Consider the following 25,753-nt stretch of genomic DNA (forward strand, 5'->3'; position numbering starts at 1 on the left):
GCTAGCCCAGGTGGTACCCGGTGCGGAATATTTTTTGTCACCCCCCCCCCATGCCGCTTTGCCAGGGTGCTGGCAAAGCTGCACCCTCTTGGGAGCCACGGCTCCCGCCCATCCCCCTCCCTCCCTCCCCAGCTCACTGTAAAGCGGCAAAGCGGGAGCCACTTACAGTGAGCCAGGGTGGGTGGGAGGGAGGGGGGCCCGGCTTACGGCAAGCCAGGGAGGGAGGGAGGCTGGGAGGGGCGGGATCCTTTGCTCGTGGCTGCAGCTGCAAATGGAGAATCCTCTACATGCGGCTGCGGCGGCGCGGTGGCTGCTCGCGCTGCCATGTCACCCCCAGAGACATGCCACCGGGAGCGCACCGCCCCCACCCCACTCCCGTTGTGATGCCACTGGGTCTACTCCATACTGACTCCATATATCTCTCCACATTCTTACTAGCTAATTTGTTTAATTTTACATCCTGAAAGTGTGGCCATTTCATAGAACTCCATGCAACAATTCCAATCTTTCACCTGTCTAAAAACAAACTTTAACGCTTCTCATGTAAGCCAAGCAAGCCAGAAATGGAAATGCCTTCTCCAGTTTGGCAAAACCAATGCTATGTCCTAGTGGACTGCAAAGTTTCAATTGAGGAAGCTGATAATATAGCTATTGGTAAATGGGATGAATTTTAAGGTTATTATTATTATTATTATTATTATTATTATTATTATTATTATTACCCCGCCCATTTAACATTTAAAAACTTTCTGATAATTTTTGAAGGAATATTATTACCTTGATACATGAACCTGTTGGCTGACAGAACAGTAATTCTCTGTAACCTCTGTGTAAGCTCTGCCTCGCTGGCACAAACAGGGTTGTCATTACTCATTCTTCGCTGCATCATCAAATTGAGCTCATCGCTTGCAATTGTACGCATTCTCATTACCAATGTGTCTGACTGAGCAAGAGAAAATTTTCTAGGTGCTTCAAAATGAAAAAGAAATATCAATAGAAAAAGAAGTATCAATAAAAGAGCTATTGATTAAGAGCCCCAGCGCTACTGATAAAGACTCTGGTGGTGATCAAAAGGAGGGAAACTTTCAATTTTCTTAGGAAAGGAGCACAAATGTTAGATGATTAATCAATGCGAACTAAAAAAGGAGGGGGGGAATCAGTCAGGCTAAGTGTCAAAACAGGTTCAATAAATCTAGCTGATTTACATATCATCAAAACATTTTTGATGACACGATGCTCTAAATCTAATTCTGCAAAAGCATTCCCTGAGGAATGTTTTTTCAGAATGAGCTGGTAGGCACAGCTACCATTACTGCACCTGTATCTGTAGGGAATGAACAGAAAGCAGATCCAAGAGGGGACAGGAGGGACGACTCCAAATTTAACAGACTGAAGGAGGAAGGCATCTCAAGTTGACCATAAGAAAGGAAATGTTGTCTTGGTAGATGAGGAATAATGGAGTCTTTCATTGCAACTGAACCTTTGTTTTAAACAAAAAATATCAGTTTTATGTGACTAATCTGAAGTATAGACATACTGTACTGCAAAGTCCTTTTACAAAAAAATAAAATAAAATCAGAGTTCAAAGAAAGTCTAGAACTGGCACTCCAGTTCTGAAAATGGCAGTAGGCTATTGGGCTATCTAATATCCCAACTGGGTGAATTGAAGGAGATTAAATGTGCCCAATGATAGGTCTACACTCGCTGTTTTTTGAACTCATAACTAAATAACGATGACCAGGTGCAGTCTAGGGATGGAGAGTATGTCCATTTAGGATTCTCATAGCTTTTCATTTTTCTAACCTTAGCATTCAAATCAAGTCCTCATGAAAAATTGTTATCATCTGGGTGCTCATTTTTTCCTAACATACCTATTTTTGCAAACAACCTTCCCTAATATAATGCACTTTTGTAAGTCCTTTTTGCACTTACGTGCATTTTAATGCACACTTTCCCCTAATACATGCATCTTTGTACACTCCTTTTGCTGTACAACTGTATTACAAAATTTAGAGATGCACAAAAGGAAGGCTTGCATATTGTTTCAGGAAGGGGAAATTTAGTACACTTTCATGAGAACTGAACATGATTTCTAAACTATCTTTAGTCGGTACCCTATCCTGAGTCCTGTCTCTGATCAATGCTCCTCTTTATGTGGTCCAGAAAAGTCTGCCTCTCCCTAGCCAGTGTCTTGCTGGTCCTCCTCAATATGAAAGGGCACCCAATTATCTGTGCACACAAGCAAGGTTGTCATTTAACTGAACTGGTTCAAAATTACATGTCCCAATCCTGCTTTGCAAAGTCCCCCATAACAGCATTCACTCATGGGAAACTTTGACATTTTAAAAGAACGCCTCCACATTAATGGGATAGGTTTCACTGCAAATTACGACCAGGGATTTCTAATTTCAAAAAAGAAGAAGAAAAAGAAACCTGTGCTGAATTTCATTACTCACCAGTGATGCTCTGACTTTTTTGCAATATAGCCTGCTGATGCAAAGGAATTAACTGGGATGAATTGCTTAGATCTTCTGAGTCTTGATTTGCTGCGGTTTTTATGAACTCAATGCCTGCTTGCAGGACTCTGAACTGCAAAGCAATGGCCATATCTGAAAGGAAGAGATCAAATGAACAAGCATTTCTTCAAACTGTGAAATCGTTAAAATAAATAAAAAAGTTACTTTTCAGTATATTCACAGAAAGGAACTTGCGACATACTCTGTGTTCTTTCATTCTTGCAGTTCTGAAGATGTCCAAGTAACACCATGAGATCTTCAATAATCCGAAAATACTGGGAGCCTGAAGAGCTGCAGGCATGGATTGTCACTGCTACGAGTAACTGCTGTATATCACACACAAGTACCCTGTAATCGTCTGAGATGCTGCTGCAAAGGAAGTTAAATCATTCACTTGAATTCCAGTATTTTGATAAGAACGACTCACATATTCAGTGCCAAGTAACCTGTACAGTCCTACCTCGGTTTAAGTACACTTCGGTTTGTGTACTTTCAGTTTAAGTACTCCGCGGGCCCATCTGGAACGGATTAATCCACTTTCCATTACTTTCAATGGGAAAGTCCGCTTCAGGTTAAGTACAGACTTCCGGAACCAATTGTGTACTTAAACTGAGGTAGCACTGTATCTACCCTAATCCCATTATTTGCTTGGCAATTCCTGACCTTCCCACCCAATACTTAATTTATACATCTAACTAAGAACCATAAGCTTTTTTAGGAAATGTCCATCGAAAGATGTTCATCCTGTACAATGACCAGCACATTCTAAACAAATGTTTATAACAGCATTCAAAGCTTTAAAAGTTGAACACAGGAAACCCTGCAACAGGGGTCAGCAAACTTTTTCAACGGGGGGGGGGGGAATCCAATGTCCCTCAGACCTTGTGGGGGGACGGACTATATTTTGAAAAAAGTAATAATGAATGAATTCCTATGCCCCACAAATAACCCAGAGATGCACTTTAAATAAAAGGACACATTCTGCTCATGTAAAAACACTCTGATTCCCGGACCATCTGCAGGCTACATTTAGAAGGCAATTGGGCCGGATCTGGCCCCCGGGCCTTAGCTTGCCTTGTTGTTTAGTCGTTTAGTCGTGTCCGACTCTTCGTGACCCCATGGACCATAGCACGCCAGGCACTCCTGTCTTGCACTGCCTCCCGCAGTTTGGTCAAACTCATGTTCGTAGCTTCGAGAACACTGTCCAACCATCTTGTCCTCTTAGCTTGCCTACCCATGCCCTATAAGAAGGATCCGTTATGGTAATATAATAAGCACTCTCTTTCATAGCTGCCAAGTTTTCCCTTTTCTCGCGAGGAAGCCTATTCAGCATAAGGGAATTTCCCTTAAAAAAAAAAAGGGATAACTTGGCAGCTATGCTCTTTGGCAACAGAATTTATTAGACCCATTACTAATTTAAGAATGGAAATGTGCTCCCCTGTCACTTGCTTACTGCTTCTTGGGACAAGACTGCCTGCTACTTGAACAAAAACTAGAGCAATCTATACAGTGTAGCAATTCTAAAATAGTACGGACTAATCCATCACTTACTTGGCTTCTAACCCGTTGAGAGCTGCTAAAGTATTGCACAGTGCATATAGCAAGCCATTATCTAGCAGCATGTCTGCCATTTTAGAACAGGAGTTTATGATTTGCATCAGGAAACAGAGGGAGTTATGCAGCAGGATGCTATCGTAGAGGGAGTTCTCTATAAGCCCCAGAACAGGTATCACACACCACTTTTGAAAAAGTCCAGCACCTTTCACATCTTCTAAATCAAAGCTGTTAAAGGGGGGGAAAGGCAATCTGTAAGGCAACTTTAAATATACAACAAAAATGACAATCAACCCACATCTTATTGACCTTTCTGTGTTAGGCTATTAGAAGCAAGATGGAACTTGGATTTACAAATTCATATGTGGTTAGTTCAGTTATAACAAGGTATGTGGATGAAATCAAACCTCTGGCACTGAATAGCATCATGATTTGACACACAGCACTATCCTAAGTACTTAATTTGCTAGCCTAACAAGTCCTGGGGTTTAATAATAAGAGATAACAAATTCAATTCATCTTCTGCATTACAGGACAGAGAAAAATCACATTAGTAGAAAAACTAAAAATCTTACTGGCTGTGATAAATCATTCTGCAGCTGGCACCATCAATGAACACGAAGGCAGAAAAACCTTTGCTATAAATAAAATAACTTGGCCACCAACAGAGACTTTGATACACATGCAAGGATTAGTAGTGAAACAATTAGATCATGGGTGGAAAACCTTCTCTGCTTTTTTTTGTTTCCTTTCCTTTTTAACGCCAGTAGACTCTCAGTAGTAGAACTAAACCCTCAGGGTCCCTTCCAATTCTGTGATTCTCCTGGAGCCTGCCTTCCCACACACCCACGTCTTGCCCAGGATATCTTCAAAATTGGGAGACCCTCTGGAGAAGATTTTGCGCATGTAAAGGAGGAGGGAAAGAAATTAAAGAGCTGTTTCACCAATGGAACACTATTAGTGCTGCTTTGGATACAACCAAATGAGCCTAATCTGGCCAAATACAACACACAGTGCAAAACAAGGAGTGTATATTTCACAAAACAAAATAAGGATTGATGAAATGGTTTTCTTTGAGGTGCGCTAATGGAACTGGAGTTCTTATGAACTGTTTATAGCATAAATTGATTTATTCTGAGTGGGCCTTTGCAGGGAGATGAAGGCACTTGGCAAGGAATTTATATTTGCCTACAGCATACTGCCCAATTTTTAGCTCAACTAAAAATAAGTTAATCTATAGATGATAAAAAAAAGTATTAGTTACTCTTCATCAAGACTGACTGATCGACCAAACAGCATTTCCATGAAGCATTCCATAAGTTCTTGAGTGCCTTGGTGAAGATATAACTGGTTAGCTAACAAAGAGAAACCACGATTCTTCAGGAACTTCTCCTTTTGTTCCCTGGTTGCTCTGCTGAAATACGTGTCCAAAAGCTGAGGGAACAGAAGAATGATTTTAAGTTATTCATTATGAAATTCTTTTTCTAAAACTATTTAAGGTAGCAGTCATGCCATTGCTTGTGGCAGTGAATTCCATATCCATATTTAATATAATTATACTTAATATATATTATACTTGTTTCCCACTCTTGCATGGGAATTCTGGTGGTTTCCCATTCAGAGAATAGAAGATATATATATGATATATATATGACAATGCTCGGGGCCAGATTTAGGTTTGATGAAGCCCTAAGCTACTGAAGGTAATGGGGCCCTTTATATGTCGAGCTGTCCTTTGTCAACAACAAACTGTCACTGTTTTTTTGTGTTGAATATATGCTATATAGTAATTTATGAACCTAACAGGTATTTAAAGCCATTTCACGTAACAAATAGGAGCCTACACAACACAAAACACTGTTGCTCTATGTAGGTTTTATTTTATTTGCTTTTTATCTTATATTTTGGAAATGTACTTCCAGGTGTTTTTTTCTTTAATTTTTTTGGGGGCCCCCAAGAGAGTGGGGCCCTAACCTATAGCTTGTTTAGCTTATATGTAAGTCCGGCACAGACAACGCTGCATGATCATGTGCTTCTAGGCCATTCACTGGCATTCATTCATTTTATAATTTTTCATTTTATAAACTACTTTTTATACCATATTCTAAACCTACAGCTAGTCAACTTCATTGGGTGTCCCCTATTTTTAGTATTATGGTAGTGGGAGTGAGAGAGGATGTTCAGGAAAGGTCCTTAGTTACATCTTTGGTTGTGACCCATGAGATTACTTAACCAGTTTAATCAGACTGCAAATGTGTATAATATACTTTTACACAAACACACAAACAAACATATTTTTCCTACTTTAATAACTCCTTGTTGTATGAGAGCAGACGGATGGTTCACGAGAACTATGAGAACATCGGGCTGAATAAGCTTGTCCATCACATCTTGAAGCATGACATCCGGCAAGATCAAAAGTACTCTCCTCAAGAGCTTATAAAAACCACAGCATACGAGTACGAGAGAGTCTTCTGTTGATCTGATCAGAAGAAGAGAATTTATTACTAAGATGCCCTTCGTATTTATTGTTGCACAGTAGAAGAAGATTGCAGCCATTGCCAGAATGAGTGGGGGCTGGAATGTAACAAGAAGAATGGTAATCCACTTGCTTCTGCCTCAACTGCACCATGTCTTACACCCGGTAGAAGAGAATGAATCTCTTTAATAGAAGGTTAACTTAAGTTAATAGCTCCACTCTTTATATAAAACTCTGAAGCATGAGTCCTACCCAAAAGAAAAGTTCCCATATGTAATTCATGGACACATGGAGAATTGTGTCTTGTGGAGTGGCAGTACACTTCTATTCTCTGTTACAGTTACCGGAGAAACTGTGGTTGCTGAAAATACCACTACAGTAGAAGAAATTAATTCAGACCGCATGCATACATACGTACAAATAGTATTTTTCTCTGTGTGACTGCATATGAAGTGGTTTATTGTGTCCCCAAGGTCCTGCAAAATAGGTCCATTTCACACACATATAAAACAGGCCATTCTTACAGGTCCCCTGCTGCAATTCTGTGGTCCCCAAATGGCTTTTGTGACCCTCCCAAACTAGTCCTTAAAAAAGAGAGGCCATAGCAATTTCTACACTTTGCCCGTGCCTACTTGCCATGAACCCAAGTTGACCATGGATCCGAGCAGCCCTCAGTTCCAAAAAGGTTAACCACTCTTGTTCTAAGGCAGTTGTGGGGAACAGTTTGGCTCTCCAGCTGCTGCTGAACTACAACTCCCATCAGCCCCAGCAAGCATGGTCAATGGTCAGGGATAATGGGAACTGGAACTGTAGTTCAGCAACATCTGGTGGACCTGAGGTTGCCCACATCTGTTCTGAGGGATTATTCACCTAATATTTTGGGGCTACTTTTGTCCACAAAATCAACCAAGCGAAGTTCAGTTCTTGCCAAGTGAAAACTCCATGAACCTACAGACGTGAGAATTATAAACTTTCACATCTACGTACCTATCAGCAGTGCTTTCAGATTTCAGAGCAGCCTGTTTGCTACTCGAGGAAAAGGTGAGATGTTCCCAGTCTTCAGAAGCCACACTCCTATCAGCCAGGCTTGGCCAACGAGCAATAGTGGATCCACTATGAGCAGAAAAGGCTAATCCCAAACCTGCAAAGTTGCCATGACTTTTCTGAAAGGTAGACAACCCTTTCAGATTGTCAGGACGCCTCGGGGACAATGCAGGTGCAGCGCCATCTTCACTCAATTTCATTCCTGTGTTTGCTTCTTGATTCTCAGAAGGCTTGTTCAACATCTCCACCTCTTCCTTTGAAATATCAAACGTCTCAGGAGAAGTCAACTCTCCCACATTTACAACTGTTTTTGCAGATTCACAGCTACTGAGCAAATGCATCATTTTAAAGACTTCCAAGCTCTTTACGAAATTATTTTTATGCAGTAGCTCATCTACACCAGTCTTTCGAAGTATATTCAAATTCTCAACACTGTTGCTCAGGTTCCCGCAGAACCCTTTTCGGTGCATTTGTGGAGAGGAAGTGAGAGATGTTGGGAGGCTTTTACACCGCCGGACAGGTGCCTGAGGAACTGCTGTCTGTAGCTCGCTGATTTCAGAAGAATCATTTCCTGAGAAAACAAATATGGCAAGTGCTATTCTCAATTATTATTATTATTATTTTACATCAGTCCGTAACGAAAATATTACAGTGGAACCTTGGTTCGCCAACTTAATCTGTTCTGGGAGTCCATTCAACACCCAAAACGGCTTTAGAACCAAGGCACGGCTTCCAACTGGCTGCAGAAAGCTCCTACAGCCAATCAGAAGCCGTGCTGGGCGTTCAGCTTCTGAAAAAGGTCAATGGCTACAAGCAGCTGGAGGTAGCAAAGTTTCTGAACACCAGTTGCTGGAAATCATGGGAGAGGAGAGCGCTCTTATGTTCATGTACTGCTCCCTGGTTTCCTACAGGTATCTGGTTGGCCACTGTGAGAACAGGATGGGCCACTGGCGGCTTGATCCACCAGGTTCTTATGTTCTTAAGGTCCACAAAGTGCTTCTGGAGAAAACCTAATACTGTTCTCCGCCCATTATTTCAGTTCACTGACACTCATTCATCTTTACTGTCTTCCTTGTCAACAACCAACCCTTCTCTTAACACTACTCTAGGGAAGAAATTTCACCAGCACTTCCCCACTTAATTTATCTGAAATTAACATGCCCACTGAACAAAAGTGGCCTGCCTTATTAGTAGTAGTTACATGTTCTGCCTGTTCTGGTGTTCAGAAACTTTGCTACCTCCAGCTGCTAGTTTGTAAATTAAGTATTATTTTTGTATAATATAAGCAGTATGCCACTGTTTTGAAGGTTGGTAATGTACTATTACTTGCTGGTGATAAGCTGAAGGTAGAAACTTATTTGGCATCTTATAAATATATTTTCACATTGCTATGTATTTGCATCAATGTCAAAGGGACTAAAAGGGAGTGCTTAAATTTTCCTTGCCACTGTTTCTCCAGTCCAAACACCCATTTTTTCACTAGCATGGTCTGAAATACAAGTAATGAGAGATTTTGAACTTTGGGTGGGTCATGTACACTGGGGGTGAGAGACCACAGCTCTGTTCCAAACATTTGTTTGTTAACATGTATTGTGTCCCTAAAGCAGAGGCTCTAAAGCATAATAAGTCAGGACCTTTATAAAGAAAGGACTATATTTCATAACCTACAACAAGCTAGTGGAGAACAGCCATTTCTTGAAAAGGTTTCCTGCTGTGTTATAATTAATGTCAGCTAAATATAGGCTGTTAATTGGTTTCACACACAAAGTGTTCATACAGCATTTTATATCTTGCCTCCAAAGTAAAATGGATGTCACACATGTCTTCTGAGTCATCCTTCAGTATACAAGGCAAGTAGCACCAGGACTTGTAGGAAATACTTCGGGAGTCCTAAGTACTGAATGTTCCAGGACTACACCAGTCTTGGGCATAGAATATCTGTGTAATTTGACATTTCTGTGGCTGTTTATGGTGTGAAGGCTGCCATAAACAGATTTGCCCAGCACACTTCCCACCAGACGTCAGCAGAGCTGAAACACAATCGGTGGTGAAGTAAGAGGAATTGGCCTGGAGTCTTGATTGATCAGCAACACAAGATTGTTCTAGGTAGATTACTTTAAGTGTAGGTTGCTGTATACAGAGACTGCTGTGGGGACTGCTTGCATACTCTCAGCAGACCAAAACTGAAACTCCCAGTTGCTCACATAATGCCATGCGCATGTGCATGATTTCACTTTCTTATCTTGCAGCTGTGTAAACAATCCAGCTTCACAGCCAGAGCTTCATATTATATACAGAAACTCACAGAGACAGTTCTCTGAAAACAAATGACCAATACCCCAAAACAATTTCCGCACAGAAGAGAGAAATGGAAGTGGAAGATCTTATCCCAATACCTTCCAAATTGCACATGCACACTCACTACACTTTTGGAAATGCACAAGCTTCATTCATCGCTATGGGTGGTATGCAACTAATTTTTACTGAGAGTAGATCTACTGAAATTAATGGCCCTAATTCGTGTTGATTAATTTCAGTGGGTCCACTCTAAGTAAAATGTAGCTGAATATCACCCCTTGCTTTCAATTTAATCTATTTTTTACAAGCATTAAATATCAGACACTCTTACATTAATGTTAGAAGTTCCTACATCTCTGTTAGGAAAACATTCTTTAAGAAACAGATAACAAGTTCCTGGAAGCTTTAAAGAGGGTTCCAGGGTTTTCTTTAGTGTGTAGGAGTGGCACTCTAGGCTTGATTGGTGTCAGCTGGAGGTGCAAATAAAGGGAGGAAGTTGCAGGCTGCAATTTCCACACACGCTGTCAGCACTCACACTGACAAGGTTGGAAGTAAGGCAATGTGTGCTGCTGATACGGTGAGTTTTGCTGTGTCAGGATTGTTAATTACTGGACTGAGATTATACCGTGCTGGAGAGATAAAGGAATGTAAATAGCTTGTATGTAATAGTAATAGAAATGCTTGTGCAACCAGTCAAGCAATAAAGCTCTTGACTGTGAATTTGAGTATGACTCCTGTTCTTGTCCTCTGCCTCCGGCGAAAACTCTGCTACAAACAGTAAGAGGTGGTTTTACTGAGGTGCTACTACACAATGATTGCATAGAAGCATAGAAGCTTAAAGGGACTGATTCAGGCTGGTGATACATGCATCTCTGGGTTATGCTGCAGTTCTCACTTCACTGTAACTTGGGAAGCTCAGGTCTTGTGCCAATTACTTACTTTCTTGACAAACAGCTGAAAATCCAGTTGGACTTGTAATTGCCAGTGCTGGACTGTCAATAGATTTTCCACCACTGCTGGAATTCCTCAAATACATAATGGACTGGACCTTCTCTTGGAAAATGTTGCCATCTAGAAAAAGCAAACACGGGAATTTAACATCTCAGAAGATTTCATTCCTTGCACAGAATTTAAGTGGAGACATTGAACTATGCTAAGTCTTGACCAGTAATGTGATTCATCGGAGCCCCTCTGAACAAACATATTAGAGGGTGTTGACAAAGATGCAGTGTAATCCTGTGTGTATTTATTCATAAGTACATCTTACCAAGCTCAACGACACTCTCTACAAACCTACAGAATTGACTCTTCAGCGTCTGTACATGCAACAAAGACCTTCGGCTATAATTCTAATCAGGCTAGTAAGTAACCTTCTGAATTTAATGGTACTTAGTTCTAAAAAAAATATGCCTATCTATGACAGTTTATTGCAGGTGCAAAGAGAAGCATTCCACTCCTGCAATTCTTAAGAGATATACGAGTCTCTTAAGAGACACATAGACCTGCCTCACAAGCATTTCAGTAGCTAATATCATTCCCATCTTCAGAGGGGATGAGAAGGAAGAAGGCCAGCAGCACCATTTAGGTGAAATAGGAAGCTTCCAGTGAATAGATTAAACTGAATGGGTGCTTTAGTTGTGCACCTTGAAATAACTAATGTATCAACTGATTAGAACTTGCAGCTTTCCAGCAATCATTCACATGAGCATGAAAGCTAAAATAAACCAAGTGTCCTCAAAGATCCTTCAAGAAGCTGTGTGGTCCTTTTAGCTTATGCACTATCCTGCTTCACAGAACTAGGCATAGAGTGGCTGAAGATGAGGACATTCGGGTTCCAAAGAATGTTCGCAAACCAGAACACTCACTCCCGGGTTTGCAGTGTTCAGGAGCCAAAATGTTCGATTCGCAAGGCGTTCGGGATCCAAGGTATGACTGTATTAGCTTTTTACAAATATATCAAATATGTTGAACATCAAGCTCTGAATTCAATACAATAGGGCTGAGAGACTAAAAATCTGCTACCATAAACCAATCAGAATGCAAGTATGAATATAATCTGGGGAAACAAATCAAGAGTAGAAGCTATAAAATGAAGGGGGCAGGGATTGAAAAAAGGTAATCTGTTATGCAGGGGTCTCCAAACTAAGGCCCGGGGGCCGGATGCGGCCCAATCGCCTTCTAAATCCGGCCCCCGGACGGTCCGGGAATCAGCGTGTTTTTACAAGAGTAGAATGTGTGCTTTTATTTAAAATGCATCTCTGGGTTATTTGTGGGGCCTGCCTGATGTTTTTACATGAGCAGAATGTGTGATTTTATTTCAAATGCATCTCTGGGTTATTTGTGGGGCATAGGAATTCGTTCATATTTTTTTTTCAAAATATAGTCCGGCCCCCCACAAGGTCTGACGGACAGTGGACCGGCCCCCTGCTGAAAAAGTTTGCTGACCCCTGCTGTTATGTTTCTGTAGTATTAATATAGTTAGTTTCTTATTTTCTGATTCAGGTCAAAACAATACTTTACCTATGTGCAGGGAAAAGTAGAAATCTCTGGGATTGTGACATACATATGTATTAGTAGGAGGGTGAACTGCTAAGAGGAAATTGAAGATCAGTGCCAGCAATTCCAGATCTGGGGGAGAACCAAGTACTTCTTCAATTATTTTCACAAATGATGTGCAAACTTCTGTAGGCATAGATGTGAAGTCTTCTTCTTTCTGCTCCTAAGAGAGAAACAAAGAGAGAAACAAATAGAGTCCTACAAAATCACAATTTCATTCTATGTACTGTTCAAAGATATATATCTGATGAAACTGTATTCCTTTGTTTTACCTGTACTCACACTTCTAGGATGCATGCATGTATACCGTAGCAGAGGGCATGTTACAGAATTATGTAAAGCTGCTATTTATAACCTTTTCCAAGGAATGGTCAGAAAACTCCCTGCTGGCAATAGTTTATATATCTCTTTCAAAAAGGAGATCAAATCAGATCCATCAGCCCCTTCAAAATCTAGAATTTTTGTTAGTATCTGTAAGGTAATTACTCTGGGATGCCGAATCTCAACACTTAACACTTAAGATTTAGGACCAATTGACAATGTTACAAGCATGGTCTTGTAAATACTGGCATTATAGCTTGCAGCACTGAGCTCCACCCTAACTTACGTGTGTGTGTGTGTGTGATCCAATGGAAACTAGATATCAAGCAATTTTGAAACCTAACGTAATGCATATCTACTATCTCAGATATAGCTATCATCTGCATTAACTGGCATATGTGGAGAATATTCCAGTGAGGCATGAGGGACCTACAGACCAGGAAAGTTAGAAGCGCATACTTTTTGTGGTGCAAGGTCATCTCAAGTCCTGTTCAGATATACTTCAAAGGAGCAACATTAGTAGAAAAAGGCTGTGGAGCTATGTACCTGTACCCCCCTCTCCCAATTATCACATAGCTCTGCTGGCTTCCACATGTAACTTCTACAGCAGCAGAGCCTTTTCTAATTATGAAGGTTCCCCATTTGATTAAGCACCCTGGAAGACTGGGGTTCTAAGTAGCACAGGAAGACTCCACTGGTAGAAAGAGCCATCTGTTGCAAATGTTACACCAGAACACCAGCAAATGCCGTCTGATATCAGGGGTGGAGTTGTAACAGTTAAATAGGGCTTATGGCAGGCATCCCCAAACTGCGGCCCTCCAGATGTTTTGACCTACAACTCCCATGATCCCTAGCTAACAGGACCAGTGGTCAGGGATGATGGGAACTGTAGTCCAAAACATCTGGAGAGCCGAAGTTTGGGGATGCCTGGCTTATGGCATTTGCAGATCTAACTAAAAGTCACATCATAAATCAGTTAGTGGAATCAGTGGAAGTTGGGAAAGCCAGACAGACGGCTTTCACTATTCAACAGTTTCTGTTTCTGTTCAAAAACACCACTATCTGTAATATCTTTATTAATAGGGCTGGAGAAAGAGGGGGAGTGTGAGTCAGATGCTGTGAAGCATCATGCACATGTTCACTCTTACAAACACCTGAAACATTCAAAACAAAGGTTGTGGTGCCTTACCTGCAGAACCTGACATGTCAGAAGGAAGCGATGCACAACTTGAGCTTTGAGGAGCTGCTTAATGTTAAACGACTGCTGCCAGTGATCATCATGGATAAGGATTTCCAGAGCTGATAAGAGTGTTTCCCAAACACCTGGCTGCAAAAGCAGAAGTAGTCTTAGGCACACACAAAATCAAAATGAAGTTAGAAGCAAGTTGCCATCAAAAGTTTATTGGTAGAATAAAAAAACAGTAGCCAGCAAGGCAACCCAAAACTTCAGAAATCTAGATTGTTAGTGGGATGTCAATGAAAAAATCCCGTGTGCTTAGCATAACAGTGGTCACAAATGCATGCAGGACCTACATTTTACATCTAGATAGCACCAAAATATTTTGTTAGGCTTCTGTCTAAAGTACAGTGGTACCTCAGGTTAAGAACTTAATTCGTTCTAGAGGTCCGTTCTTAACCTGAAACTGTTCTTAACCTGAGGTACCACTTTAGCTAATGGGGCCTCCCGCTGCTGCCGCACCACCGCTGTACAATTTCTGTTCTCATCCTGAGGCAAAGTTCTTAACCCGAGGTGCTATTTCTGGGTTAGCGGAGTCTGTAACATGAATTGTCTGTAACCCGAGGTAAAGGGACCCCTGACCATTAGGTCCAGTCATGACCGACTCTGGGATTGCGGCGCTCATCTCACGTTATTGGCCGAGGGAGCCGGTGTACAGCTTCCAGGTCATGTGGCCAGCATGACAAAGCCGCTTCTGGCAAACCAAAGCAGCGCATGGAAACACCGTTTACCTTCCCGCCAGAGTGGTACCTATTTATCTACTTGCACTTTGATGTGCTTTCGAACTGCTAGGTTGGCAGGAGCTGGGACTGAGCAACGGGAGCTCACCCCGCCGCGGGGATTCGAACAGCCGACCTTCTGATCGGCAAGCCCTAGGCTCTGTGGTTTAACCCACAGTGCCACCAGCGTCCCTGTAACCTGAGGTACCACTGTACTATTAGCTAATAGCCACCAATCCAACATTTGAACCTGAATTCAGACCTGAAAATGATTGCGAATCAGAAGTTTGCATATGCTCCTGCTGAGGCTGTTTTTTGTGGTCAACTTGTCTAATAATCATTAAGAATTATGAAGATTATTCAGGAGGATGGGGCTTTTCTGCACTTTTAACTATTTCCTAAACACAGGTGCAGGTGACAACTGCATCTTCTGCCTCCTGCCCCAGTTCTCTTCACAAAGCATGGATGATATATATTTACCTTCTCCAAGGTGCTCTTAAAGTCCTTGGTTATAGATATATTGATACAGTGGTACCTCGACTTACGAACGACTCGACAACCGAATTTTTCAACTTATGAATGGGGATAATGGCCGCGAGCTTACGAATGTATTGATATCCAGAAAAAAACCGCGGTGGTTTTAGATTGGGATTTTTCGGCTTACGAATTTTTAGATAGGGTTGCTTCGACTTACAAATTTTTCCATTTTCAATGCATTCCTATGGGAAATCAAGTTCCCAATGGCGTTTTTCGACTTACAATTTTTTCAACTTACGAAGATGCCTTCAGAACGGATTAAATTTGTAAGTCGAGGCACCACTGTTCTGGTATAGCAATGAAAGTATTTACACAGCCACTACAGATTAGTTTTAACACTACTGGGAAAATTTAACCACACACAGAGAGAGAGAGGGGGGGGGAAGGGGGTCTAGATCACCAAGGAAAAGGTTTGCCAGGGGAACCTTGAAGAGAATAGGTAACTGACCTGCCTATACAGGCATTAATTCCCAGCAGGGCACCTTTGAGCACTATGGTGCCTCCCAAGCCCCAAGAGCCCTCCACATTTTTTAATCTTAAAATTGAGAGGACCCTGCAGTATAGCTGGAACAGTGTTTTGGGGTATCTGGAGGTGCCCACTTTGGAGGAGGGTTCTGAGCATTGCCATTTTTTTCTTCTGTAAAATGGGTATTTTGTGGTGCTCCTGAGTTTCAATTCAAATGTACCCTTGGGTCCCTAAAATGTTGAGATCCCCTACGTGAATTAAAAAGTGAATCCTTTCTATATAAGTGCACATTCAGAAGACAGGCCAACTGCTTGTTCTGGACAGGGCTGCCCTCCCTCTAAAGGAGAAAATGCATAGCTTGGGGGTATTCTTGGATACACCTTTGTATCCAGGAGACCTTGGAAACCATGTCACATTTTCTAGATGGAATAGAGATTTTCTGGTAACAACCATATTTTAACTTTGATTTAGTTGTGAAGCAGTCATGTTCTGATCTGTGCAAATCACCTGGGCTTTTGACCATATCTTCCAATCAAGTAGCAGCTCTTCCAACAGCTTGACATCTTGAATCACTGCTCTAGACTCTACATCTAGTATGAACTGCCCATTTTCATTCAGATGAATCATCTTCTCACTGCAGCATCCTGCAAGGAGAGTCTTGCAAAGGGATAACAAAGAGATTCAGTTTTGTGAAGTTATGAACCAGAAGTGAACACGAAAAGTAGACTAACAATTTTGCCAAGATCAGTCAATGCAAAGAGAAGTTTTCAGTAGAGCACCTTACCTGCAAAATATGAAATCCAACGATACATTTAGGCTTTATCAACACCTGATGAATCATGGAATAACCATTGCAGTTTTCTAACTCATGTATTCTCTGCTGATTGTGTTTGGTTAAGGCAAGGATAACTTTCAGAGCTAAAGCTTGGGTTTCTTCACAGTCGCTGATTTCCACAACCTAAAAATAAGCCAATATGCTGCTTAAGTAATAAAGCATGTCTGACAGAGTGTTACTTCAGTGTTACTTGTCCTGCCCCGCATGGATGATCTTGTTACAGGTATTATGGAGGAGCTATTTCATCTGCAAGCTCTTCGTCTCTACTGGTGGCACATTTTAGGCCTTTATTGCAGGGGTTGATTTGTAAGGGGAGACTAGACCATGTGCAATCCTATCACCAAACAAGGCACTGGACAGAATAACAACTAAGTAATGCCTATTTAGCCCACCCTTGTAGTGTGTTTCAAGTGCTTCAAGAGTGCCTCAAACAAACTGGAAAATGGCCATGCTGGAACTACCCTTTCTCTCCCATGCAGTCCCCTGGACTTCACAGTGGTCCACTGGATGTCACCCATTATTAATTAAAGTGATTTTAATCCAGTACTCCTCAATCTGTGAATAGCATAGTCTCTGAAGGGCAAAATCCAAATCCGGGGGTGGGGGGAATAATGTAAGGGTGGGGGCTCTGCCACATCCACAGCCTTGCCATGCACACAGACAAATTGCTTCACCATCCTGGAGTTGGCATGGCAAAAAAGGGGGGGGGGGAGGACAGGACCCTGCTATTTTTCCAGTCAATTCCGTTTTAGTAATGTTGCTTTTCTTCCTAATTAAAAGACTTCCAACCTACACATCCAAACCAAAACAAATTTTGAAACACTTTGCGAGAAGTGGTAGGTTAGGATTTCATTATGGGCAGTATTGGGCAATCAGTAAATGAGTAAGAACTTAGGTTTTAATTATTTAATTAATGCTAAAAGAATTGCTTGGCCTTTTTTTTGGGGGGGGGGGGAGAATCACTGCACGTAAACTGCAGCTTCCCCACCCATACCTGATGTGTCACATACACTGCTGTAGATGAAATGTAGCAGGGTATACACACAAAACAGGTGCAATATCCCTGATTGTAGTTCTGCTTATAGCTTACAGCAGAAGAATAACATTTATTTACTGACAGCATTTTCCTTATACCTTCATTAACAACAATGTTCCTTATTAGTAGCCCTATGAGGTGCCTGTCTGGGCATAGCTGTCAAGTTCTCCCCTTTTTTTAAAGGGAAATTCCCTTATGCTGAATAGGCTTCCTTGCGAGAAAAGGGAAAGCTTGACAGCTATGTGTCTGGGAGCAGCTTAGGTTTCATGCAGCAGTTCACCTTATATGCTTCCCCACATACTAGCAATCAAAAGTCCTGAAAGTCTGCCATGACAAATGCTCTAAGAGGGAAAGCAATTTTTCAGCATCTTACCCTGGCAAAAAGGAAGACAAAGGACCCAGTTCCACCAATCTCATGCAGTATGCCCTGGAGACTTTTGTATTCTGCAGGCTGTAGCATTTTCAGGTAATGAGGATCTGGCAAATTGCTTTGTACTTCTTTTGAGCTGAAAGGTCGTTGGGAAGGAATGGTTTTCGCTTGACCTTTAAGCCTGATTACTGGCTCATAGATTGTATAGTGGCCAGGGCAGCAAGTGGTGTAAACAGTAGCAAGGCTTTCCTGAAATACAAGACAACATTAAAAGAGATTGCAGCTTATACCCAAATCACCACTTTTCTTCTGAGCTTCCACTGTCATGGTCGGCACAGCAGTTCATCCCTACGCATTTAATGAAATGATAGTAGCCTTTCAGAAATGTAACTATGAATTGCGATACATGAAAAACAAAGTTATAGGGTAGAAAGGAGAAAACCTACAGGAGATAAGTTGGGAATAAATAAAGGTTTCTCAGGGAGACAAAATGAATCTGAATAAGTTGAGGAGTGTGTGTGAGATATTTGTACCAGAAGTTAGAGTCACATCTCCCCGAGTTTCATTTTGTCGTTCCACCTATTCCATTTGTGGTCTTCGGAATTTGTCTTTGGGGTTTTGTTTTGTTTTGTTTTTTGCAATAACAGCCTTAACAGAACTAATGTGGCAGCAAAGACTTCCATACATCTTGTATTTTAGATCAGGATGTGGCCTGAGATGGTCTGGGCACAAATGCTATTCCCAATAAAATGTGGTCACAGAAAGTGTGGTTAAAACCAAATGCAAGTCAAGTGACCCAGGGCACATCACAGATACACCAGGGCTTGGGAGCCTTTGGTAGACAAATGTTGCCGAACTATAACTCCCATCTGCCCAAGCAAGGATGGTCATGGATGATTGGAATTGTAGTTCAGCAACATCTGGAGGGGTCGCTGGTTCCAGCCTGAGACAATAAGACTTTGTGTAGGAGAGAAACACTCTTGGTATTTGTTACCTGCCCTGAATACTTGAGACAAATTAGGCTATGCTTCTAAAATAAATGTCACCACTGAGCATTGTGGCTTACAATTTCTCATTCATTTTTCATGCTGTAATGGGGGAGAGAGAGAGAGAGAGAGAGAGAGAGAGAGAGAGAGAGAGAGAGAGAGAGAGAGAGAGAGAGATATTTAGTACAAGGATTACAAACTTACAGTTAAAGGTCCAGTGTCCACTTCTCTCTTTGTCATTAGGAGTTCTTTTATTTGTTCACATTGCAGAATTTCTTTATCTATGTATTTGGTATAATCAGTTATTGTTTTGCCATATTTGCAAGGCATTACAGAGGTAAAGTCTGGTCCACAAGAATAAAGATAAAATGCTTCTTCTGGCCCAATTTTTGCACCTACAAAAACAAAAACATGTGTTTCAACATATGCTGCCTCATTGGCATTAAAAAATACTTCTCTTGTAGCTCTCCAATATCTTAGTTCATAAGTGATAAGACAGGTTCTCATATTACACTGCACGTGTGGATGGCACGCCTGCATCAGCATTCAAGGAAGTAACGCAACATGTGAAGCCACAAGAAATCCCATGGCATGCAATGCACAAATATGTATCTTTGTGGTCACTGGATTTGCAGTGGCCAAAATTCATGAGCCACCAAGACCTGAATGTGTGGTATCTGTCGCAAGGCAAGACCAAGACCAAGCCGAACAACACAGTCTAAGTTGCACACTGCTTCAATGAAGGTGCTAAAGTTAAAAACAGATATATCCCAGTTTACAGCCCCAAGAATCTTTCAAAATGGCTCAATAAAAGGTCTTCCTTAATGTCAGGAACTGAAACAATGTGGTTTCCATGTGGCACCACAATGAGTCAGACAGTGCTCACGCCCTCACACGCAATCTTCCCCAGCAACACTCTATGAGTCACCTTTTGGCAGCCACCTTCCAGAAAGCTGCAGTGTTATTTATTTTAGTAGGAAGACTTATATCCTGCCTTTCTGTATCTAAAGAGACATTCAAGGCAGCTCTTAGTAAAAAAAAAAAATTTAAAGGAGAAAAACATATGAAATAAGGAAACAAAAGGAGACAAGGATTGCTGCTAAACTTGCAGGGGTCAGCAAACTTTTTCAGCAGGGGGCTGGTCCACTGTCCCTCAGACCTTGTGGGGGGGCCAGACTATATTTTGGGGAAAAAATGAACGAATTCCTATGCCCCACAAATAACCCAGAGATGCATTTTAAATAAAAGGACACATTCTACTCATGTAAAAACATGCTGATTCCCGGACCGTCCGCGGGCCGGATTTAGAAGGTGATTGGGCCACATCCGGCCCCGGGCCTTAGTTTGGGAACCCCTGCTGCTAAAGTTTCACAGAAATACAGAATTCTAGTTGCTGGAAACTACAGGAAGGGGAGTGTTTGTTGTGCCCAAGGCCTGCTTGCAGGTTTCCTACAGGCCCCAGGCTGGCAACTAAGAGACCAGGGTGCTGGACTAGATGGGCCACTGGGCCTGATCTAGCAGGCTCTTATTTTGTTCTAATTGTCTTTTTTTTAGGTATAAGAACTATGACACGGCAATAATAAAGTTTAAAAAACCTCTTTCGTATCTGGTGCCAGTTAGTACAAGATGACCAGCAGCACATACGGGCAAAAACAAACAAATTTACCATTGAAGAGAAGCAGATTTCCCAGGTCCCATCTTCCAGCCAACTGCAAATACTCATCTTGGGATGATGTATAATGGCCAGTCATACAGAAGGTCTTGTTACTGTCAGAAGATAAGCTTGTTTTCCTCGGGAGGGTATAATCTAAACTAATTTCGGGTTTTCTAAAGAAAAAGAAGAAAGCTTTAGTATATCCTGAACAATTTCACTTGGATAGTGAGAGTAATTAAAGGGCTTATAATGGGCCTTTTCACTTCTTCTGTGATAATTAAATTGAAAGCTGTGTAAAATAAAATAGAAGCTATCTCCTACAATTGGCTCCACACCTTTACAGGGTGCTTCAAATAGCCTGACAGTGCTTCAAATATAGCTGCTGCACCTATCATTCCTAGATCACCAGATGGCTGGTAGCACAGAGGACACTCACCTGGGCCCACAGCCTCAATCTCTGCAGCAACCATTCCTGCTGCTACCCTACCCAGGACCAAGCAAATACTGAGGATGTTCTTTGGTAGACCACCAGGAACATCTCTCATTGAAGCAGACCAAAGAACCACACAAAAGCAAATGGGCATAAATGTATCAGTCATGTGTCTGATATATTAAGAATAAAGACTATAATGCATACCGTACTTCAAGGGGGAAACAATAATATATTAAATCCACTTAACAGTGAGACTAGAGAGATGCAAGATCTTTAGGGCAGGTGCTTCAAGAAAGTTATTTAACATCCTCTTCTTCCCCATGCAACTTTACTGGTAAGGCTATGTCAACAGTCAAGCCTGCTCTCTGCTGCAGCTGCAAGCGCACCTGTATTCTGACTTCACCATTTCCTACCCACTTGGCCTAGAACAGACTCTCACTGCCAGTTCTACACGGCCACTTCCACCTTCCAGGTCTGTCTGATGTTAGCTCTTTCATACAGTATCAGCCGAGTACAAATCTTGGTGCCTTTTTACACTGCCTTGTTTATATGAAAGTGTTGCTTATAAATATTTAATAAAACTAATAAAAACAACCACAACGATTTCATTGGCATTAATGGTTGCAAGTGGAGCTTTAATTAGGATGGCAAGTCGTACAAAGAGCTCATTTAAGGATACTGAAGGATTCCAGCAGCAACAGTTTAACAGAAACAGATGGGTAAGCAACCACTCCATTCCATTATTTCAGTTGTGAGCATTTATTTGTCCTCCTCCTCCTCCTCCTCCTCCATCATCATATTTCATCAAGCTCAAATTTAGAGGGAAGGTAATGCCTCTAGAGCAGGGGTCAGCAACCTTTTTCTGCGTCTGGTCCACCATCCCTCAGACCATGTGGTGGGCCAGACTATATTTTGAAGGGGGGGGGGGAGGACGAATTCCTATGCCCCACAAATAACCCAGAGATGCATTTTTAATAAAAGCACACATTCTACTCATGTAAAAACACACTGATTCCTGGACCGTCTGGGGGCCGGATAGACAAGGCGACTGGGCCGCATCCAGCCCACAGGCCTAAGGTTGCCTATCCCTGCTCTAGAGCTCCTTTAATGATAATAGTTCTATAATTTACCACATTGGGGAATTACCTCTGACCAGAAATCCACAAGGACAGTGTTCCATGGATATTTTTCTTGCTTTCTGGCTCTTGCAGGTATGTCAGTGCCATATGCTGCCATGTGCCTACAAGGAATGTGTTCTCGGGTGTTTCCGCTTGTGCTAACAGTCCAGCTTTCATTTCATCGTTTGGGTCCATACACATACTATGAAAATATGAGAATATGCCAGTCTGTCATCCTTTTAAATTGTGGTAGAGTTTTTAAATTTATGCATAAAATACTACTCTGGGACACTGTTGTATTTCCAATACATACAGACTTTGGGTCCTAAAAGTTGCTATGTTTTTCATTGTTCATATAGATTGAACCAAGAAATGTCAGTTTGTTAGTGACAAAAATACTATCTGCCGCTCATTTTTTAGGTTTCTGCCTACAACTAATTGATGCATTCCCCCCTTTTTTTCTGTAATAGTTCTTTGAAGCCTGGATCCTCTCCTTCTCCACTATACCCCCCCTCTAGTTGTTACTGTTTAAACAACAGTGCTCCAGTTCATAGCCATCTCCTCATCATTACACTGTGACAGGATGGTAAGAGATGACCTAAATGGTTTGCTTTTCACATCAAGAACAAGAATTGTAGGCACAGCCTCCCCACCTGCATTATTATGAATGCTTGAAACTGTTCACAGCTGTTGTTTTAACCCTCTGCTGCAGTGTAATTTTTCAGTCAGTTTATTGTCTTTCCTGCTTTTTTTCCAAAAAAAAAAAACCACAAGAAAATATTCAAAGCAACTCAGGGCACTTTTTTCTGTTTCATTCATGAGGCATCCTGTCAGGACACTTCATGGCCCAACTGTGCCTTCTGTAATAAGGTAAATTAATCCTTTCCCCCCTAATGCTCACTTTTGTAAGCCTTGAAAATCATATTTATCACACTGTACAGATTTCTTCTCCAGCTAGGCTCCGTGAAATACAATTGCCAGCATGGTGTTACCAATTAAAACTGATCTAAAACGGATGGTGGGCAAAAATCATCTGACCCATTTTATGTGTCTCATTCCCTGAGCTCCAAGCAGCAACAAAAGTGACTGCAGTTAGTTAAAAATAAATAAGAATCATTGCTAAGAACTCTATGATCTCCTGATAATGTAGCACAGGCAACCCATCATTTATGCAGTTCAATATGTACACGACTGTGCACACATGAATCACGCTGAACTCCAAAACATCACAAAAAGGGGCGGAATAGGGTGTTTGCAGGCTTCTTCAATGGGGATTCAAATATACATGATTTGATTGATGGGTGTGGTAGCTCATAACATAACCCCTGTGTAAATGGGTGGTTGCCTGTATTCCCTGAACGGGACCCTATGTTAAACCTACTAGAACAGAAGAAGAAATAATGCATTTGTCAGTGTGTAAAAACAAGTTTACAGTACCGAAATGTGAAACTTCCAGTGTTCACATTCGCCCATACTTGGATCATCAATGCTTTGGACCCCAGTGAAAATATATGAAGGCAACCATCTTCAAGAAGTTTGTCTCCTAAATTGAGGTGATCAATTCCAGCTTTGCTTTCTTCTAGAAAAATGGTTAAATCAGGTACATAGTTAAAACAATGGATGCTGACAAGCACAACCGTCTTGCATTCTATAAGTATAAAAATGTAGCTAGCATTCCATAAGATAGTTGAAACTAGAGTCCTAGTTGGATTTGAAATAAACCGCAGGCATGCCCAAATTTCCTGTCCATTATGATTCCATTTTGCATTTCTTAGAGGAAAAACCACTGATAAAATTTATAGCTAGCTAAGAATGGTGAATTGCCTGCAGTTTTTCATATGCAAAACACCCTTGAGCTTTTCTCACAAATTGTATGTCATTAACACTATTAATTAAGGTTATGCTTAAAATTCTACAAGGCAGGCTTAGGCAGTATGTGGACCGAGAACTCCCAGAAGTGCAAGCTGGATTTCGAAAGGGCAGAGGAACCAGAGACCAAATAGCAAACATGCGCTGGATTATGGAGAAAGCTAGAGAGTTCCAGAAAAACGTCTACTTCTGCTTCATTGACTATGCAAAAGCCTTTGACTGTGTCGACCACAGCAAACTCTGGCAAGTTCTTAAAGAAATGGGAGTGCCTGATCACCTCATCTGTCTCCTGAGAAATCTCTATGTAGGACAAGAAGCTACAGTTAGAACTGGATATGGAACAACTGATTGGTTCAAAATTGGGAAAGGAGTACGACAAGGTTGTATATTGTCTCCCTGCTTATTTAACTTATATGCAGAATTCATCATGCGAAAAGCTGGACTAGATGAATCCCAAGCCGGAATTAAGATTGCTGGAAGAAATATCAACAACCTCAGATATGCAGATGACACAACCTTGATGGCAGAAAGCGAGGAGGAATTAAAGAACCTTTTAATGAGGGTGAAAGAGGAGAGCGCAAAATATGGTCTGAAGCTCAACATCAAAAAAACCAAGATCATGGCCACTGGTCCCATCACCTCCTGGCAAATAGAAGGGGAAGAAATGGAGGCAGTGAGAGATTTTACTTTCTTGGGCTCCTTGATCACTGCAGATGGTGACAGCAGTCACGAAATTAAAAGACGCCTGCTTCTTGGGAGAAAAGCAATGACAAACCTAGACAGCATCTTAAAAAGCAGAGACATCACCTTGCCGACAAAGGTCCGTATAGTTAAAGCTATGGTTTTCCCAGTAGTGATGTATGGAAGTGAGAGTTGGACCATAAAGAAGGCTGATCGCCGAAGAATTGATGCTTTTGAATTATGGTGCTGGAGGAGACTCTTGAGAGTCCCATGGACTGCAAGAAGATCAAACCTATCCATTCTTAAGGAAATCAGCCCTGAGTGCTCCCTGGAAGGACAGATCGTGAAGCTGAGGCTCCAATACTTTGGCCACCTCATGAGAAGAGAAGAATCCTTGGAAAAGACCCTGATGTTGGGAAAGATTGAGGGCACTAGGAGAAGGGGACGACAGAGGACAAGATGGTTGGACAGTGTTCTCGAAGCTACGAACATGAGTCTGACCAAACTGCGGGAGGCAGTGCAAGACAGGAGTGCCTGGCGTGCTATGGTCCATGGGGTCACGAAGAGTCGGACACGACTAAACGACTAAACAACAACAACAACACTATTAATGCAGGAGACAATGGAGAGTGGAAAAAAGAAGCATGCATCCCAGCCAAGATAGATTTGCATGTATATTAGAAACTCATTTAGAAAGAGGGGAGAGGGGAGCAGATTTAAGCCTCAAGCCTCTGGTGAAAATGACTAAAGAGCCTGCTGATTTGTGGTACTAAAACATGGAAATTTGCTACCAGTAAAACCTTCAACAAACTAGGATCTGGAAAGTATCAAGCAAATAATACAGTTGTAAGCAAGTGGCTTATTGTGTGTCTTATGATTCACACATGCTAAGAAAACTTCAAGAGCCAACTATTTATAGCAGGGGTCAGCAAACCCTCAGGATCCCTTCCAACTCTACAACTCTATTATTCTATGAAATTCCAAACTCCCATGTTTCAGTGGAATAAAAACAGGCATGGTATGTTGGCTTTTGCAATAATTCTC

At 41.6% G+C, this 25,753-nt stretch overlaps 1 protein-coding gene across 6 annotated transcripts in view; it reads right to left on the reverse strand.

Moving 5' to 3' along the window:
• The window catches only part of LYST (lysosomal trafficking regulator), a 78,083-nt gene that overhangs the window by 26,958 nt on the left and 25,372 nt on the right, over positions 1-25,753 (reverse strand). For 4 of the 6 annotated variants that reach the window (XM_035108399.2, XM_035108395.2, XM_035108396.2 and 1 more), the window contains 17 exons: positions 23,597-23,738; positions 22,188-22,361; positions 20,621-20,781; positions 19,159-19,349; positions 17,972-18,217; positions 16,512-16,685; positions 16,235-16,384; positions 13,958-14,095; positions 12,412-12,610; positions 10,831-10,962; positions 7,537-8,164; positions 6,375-6,552; positions 5,335-5,504; positions 4,068-4,298; positions 2,719-2,885; positions 2,457-2,609; positions 778-969 (listed from right to left, as the gene is read on the reverse strand). In XM_035108399.2, the coding sequence (XP_034964290.2) occupies positions 778-969; positions 2,457-2,609; positions 2,719-2,885; positions 4,068-4,298; positions 5,335-5,504; positions 6,375-6,552; positions 7,537-8,164; positions 10,831-10,962; positions 12,412-12,610; positions 13,958-14,095; positions 16,235-16,384; positions 16,512-16,685; positions 17,972-18,217; positions 19,159-19,349; positions 20,621-20,781; positions 22,188-22,361; positions 23,597-23,738 (3,426 nt within the window). The remainder of the gene's footprint in view (positions 1-777; positions 970-2,456; positions 2,610-2,718; positions 2,886-4,067; positions 4,299-5,334; positions 5,505-6,374; positions 6,553-7,536; positions 8,165-10,830; positions 10,963-12,411; positions 12,611-13,957; positions 14,096-16,234; positions 16,385-16,511; positions 16,686-17,971; positions 18,218-19,158; positions 19,350-20,620; positions 20,782-22,187; positions 22,362-23,596; positions 23,739-25,753) is intronic. The other 2 variants (XM_035108397.2, XM_035108398.2) reach the window with 2 other exon arrangements.

Source organism: Zootoca vivipara, chromosome 3 (assembly GCF_963506605.1).
Source record: "Zootoca vivipara chromosome 3, rZooViv1.1, whole genome shotgun sequence".
Classification (NCBI taxonomy): domain Eukaryota; kingdom Metazoa; phylum Chordata; class Lepidosauria; order Squamata; family Lacertidae; genus Zootoca; species Zootoca vivipara.